This window comes from Mastomys coucha, unplaced genomic scaffold (assembly GCF_008632895.1).
Source record: "Mastomys coucha isolate ucsf_1 unplaced genomic scaffold, UCSF_Mcou_1 pScaffold18, whole genome shotgun sequence".
Lineage (NCBI taxonomy): Eukaryota > Metazoa > Chordata > Mammalia > Rodentia > Muridae > Mastomys > Mastomys coucha.
Window position 1 is genome coordinate 92093743 of NW_022196900.1, and position 3213 is coordinate 92096955.

Here is a 3213-nt window from a genome sequence, read left to right on the forward strand (position 1 = left end):
GGCCTACATTTACTTTATCTGTTGAAACAGGGCTCCTTCTCCAAGATTAAAGGAGTGCGCTACCACCTTCCAACTGCCCGTTTGTTTTTTGTTTCATTTCTGTTTTAGAGACAGAGTCTCACTATTTCCGCCTTGGCTGGACTGAGACTCTCTATGTAGACCAGGTTGGCCTTGAACTCACAGAGATCATCAGCCTGCGTGTGTGCTGCGATTAAAGTCATGAACCCAGCCTCTGCTTCCATCTTTGCATGAGTTCTAGGGATCCCACATGGGTGGCCAGGGTTGTGTGGAGTCAACTTCCCAACTCCAAGGATGACCTCTTAAAATGTTAAGTTATTTCACATCAGTGGACCTCAGCCTGTTCACAGTGCTCTAGCAGAGTCTGGGTGATTTACAGGTGGTAACTATTTCTTTCTCATATTTCTGGGGGCCTGGGAGCCTAGGTCACGACACCAGCAGATCTGGTGCCTGGAAAAGGACCCCCCTGAGGTTATGCCTTCTCACTGTGTCCCCACATGGCAACCCTATGACCTCACGTGAGAACGACACAGAGCATCCAAGCAGCTCTCTGAAGCCATATTTACAAAGCCATCCTTACCAACCATGCTGTCCTCATGACTTCATAACCAGGAAGTTGGGTTTCACTTCCAACATTTGTTTGGAGGAACACATGCTTTAAAACCATAGTGGTCTCCATTAAGTGACCGGTGGCTTCCCATCACCCTTGGGATAAACTCACATCCTTCCTGAGACCTGACATGACTCCACCTCCCAGTCCCCCTCATCCCCTATCCACTGGGCCTCACCCTCTCTTATCTCCCAGGCTTTGGCTCTCTGGCCTTCTTGCATTTCTCTGGATATGCCCAACTCCTTGCCATTTGCCCCAATGTGCTTTCTTCCCATTGCTGCGATAAACACCATGACCAAAAGCAACTTGAGAAGGAAAGGATATTTTTGGTTTACCTGTTCAGATCACAGTTGATCACTGAGGGAAGTCTGGACAGGAACTCAAGCAGGACGGAAACCTGGGAGCAGGAACTGAAGCAGAGACCACGGAGGAGTGCTGCTTACTGGCTCGCACTTCATTGCTTGCTCAATCCGCTTTGTTTTGTTGTTGTTGGTGGTGGTTTGTTTGTTTGTTTGTTTTCGGTCTTTTGGAGACGAGGTTTCTCTGTGTAGCCCTGGCTGTCCTGGAACTCACTCTGTAGACCAGGCTGGCCTCGAACTCAGGAATCCGACTGCCTCTGCCTCCCAAGTGCTGGAATTAAAGGCGTGCGCCACCACCGTCCAGCTCAATCAGCTTTCTTATACAACCCAGGGCCACTTGCTGAGGAGTGGTGCCGCCTACAGTGGGCTTCTCTCTCCGGTAGCAATCGTTGGTCAAGAAAATGCCCTTGTCTACGAGCCAATCTGACGGAGGAGGCACTTTCTCCATTAAAGTTCCCTCTTCCTGGGTGATCTCGGCTTGTACTAAGTAGACAAAAACTAGCCAGCATGCCACCCCAGGCCTTGATTCTCTTGCTCTCCCACTCCGTGTCCATCACCCAGTTCCCTGTTCTTCCTCACTGGGGAGTTCCGTCGCTCTGGCCTTTTTTTAAGCCTCTCTTTGAAAGCGGCGACTCTGTTTTTTAATCATTTTATCACTGCATCTACTAGCTGCTGGGTTTGTCTTGTGGGCATGACGACTGCCCCTCGTTCCCTCCCATCAGCTATGAGTACCTTGGGGAGGCAGGACCTCATTTGTCATGCTTTGCCGATTCATTGGTACCGGGAATAATGCCTGGATAGAGATTACTTCTTTGACCTCCAAGTCCTGAGGATGTCGCAGTCCCATGAAGCCCTGTGGGCTCCCCTCTGCACCAAACGTGGCCCCTGGCACACAACAGGTGATCTACAGATGCCTGAGGAACCCAACAGAAAATATCCACTAAGATTAGTGACGGTGGTGCCACGAAAGCCTTATGAGGAGAACTGTGAAGGGAAGCGCCCCATGGAAGGACCCAGAGATAACGAGAGAGGGAGGACTCCCCGCCACACTTGTCTGCCAATGGCTGCCTGGTTGAGCAGATGGACAGGCAGATGGACCAATAGAATCAGGCTGAAGGGTGGGTTTATATTTGGGAGGTCCTCTAACCATGGCTCACCCTCTTCTCTCCCGCCTCTCCCCCCCCCCCCCCCCCCCCCCCCGCCCCAGCTATACCAAGCCTGGTTGGCGAAGAGTGGAGCATTGTGCAGGCATCAAGGCTCTGGTGTGTCCCCTGATGTGTCTGAAGAAACAGAACCTGTACTCCAAGTTCAAAGGACGAGTACAGGCAGCTTCCGCACATGCCAGGTCCCCACGGGTGGAGTCCAGGTACCTGGAATACCTTTTTGATGGTAAGTTCTGAGGCTGAGGAACTTACTACTCTTGCAGAGGACCAGCCTTTGGCTCCCGGTCCCCATGTCAGAAGGTTCACAACAGACTATAACTCCAGTTCTAGGGGATTTGACACCTCTTCTGGCACTCACAAACATACATACATACACACACCCACACACACAAACACTAAAATATTGAAAGCTTTCCTTTTTAATAATTTATTTAGTTTTTTACACTCTATATTTTATCCCCCCCACCCCTGTCCACCCTCCTACTGTTCCACATCACATACCTCCCCCTCCTTCTCCACGTGGATGTCCCCACCCTCCACCCCACCTGATCTCTAAACTCCCTGGGGCCTCTAGTCTCTTGAGGGTTAGGTACATCATCTCTGAATGAACACAGACCCGACAGTCTTCTACTGTATGTGTGTTGGGGGCCTCACCTCAGCTGGTGTATGCTGCCTGTTTGGTGGTCCAGTGTTTGAGAGATCTCGGGGGTCCAGATTAATTGAGACTGCTGGTCCTCCTACAGGATCGCCCTTCTCCTCAGCTTCTTTCAGTGAAAGCAGGTCCGTTTGATGAAGAGGCTGAGTGAGAACATTGGGCAGCAAAACAATCCTGTGTGTGTTAATATGTGTACATGTGTGTGCACATGTATGCATGTGTGCTTGCAGGGGTCATTCCTCAGGCACATCCCACCTTTTTTTTTTTCCCACATAGGATCTCTTACTGACCTGGAACTTATCAGATAGGCCAGACTGGCTTTTCCAGACAAGAGATCCAGGGAGCCAGGCAGTGGTGGTGCATGCCTTTAATCCCAGCACTTGGGAGGCAGAGGCAGGTGGATTTCTG

General features: G+C 50.8%; 1 protein-coding gene across 1 annotated transcript in view; it reads left to right on the plus strand.

Moving 5' to 3' along the window:
* The window catches only part of Ifnlr1 (interferon lambda receptor 1), a 23549-nt gene that overhangs the window by 11235 nt on the left and 9101 nt on the right, over positions 1–3213 (plus strand). The window contains exon 3 of the mRNA XM_031379069.1: positions 2195–2376. Within this exon, the coding sequence (XP_031234929.1) occupies positions 2195–2376 (182 nt within the window). The remainder of the gene's footprint in view (positions 1–2194; positions 2377–3213) is intronic.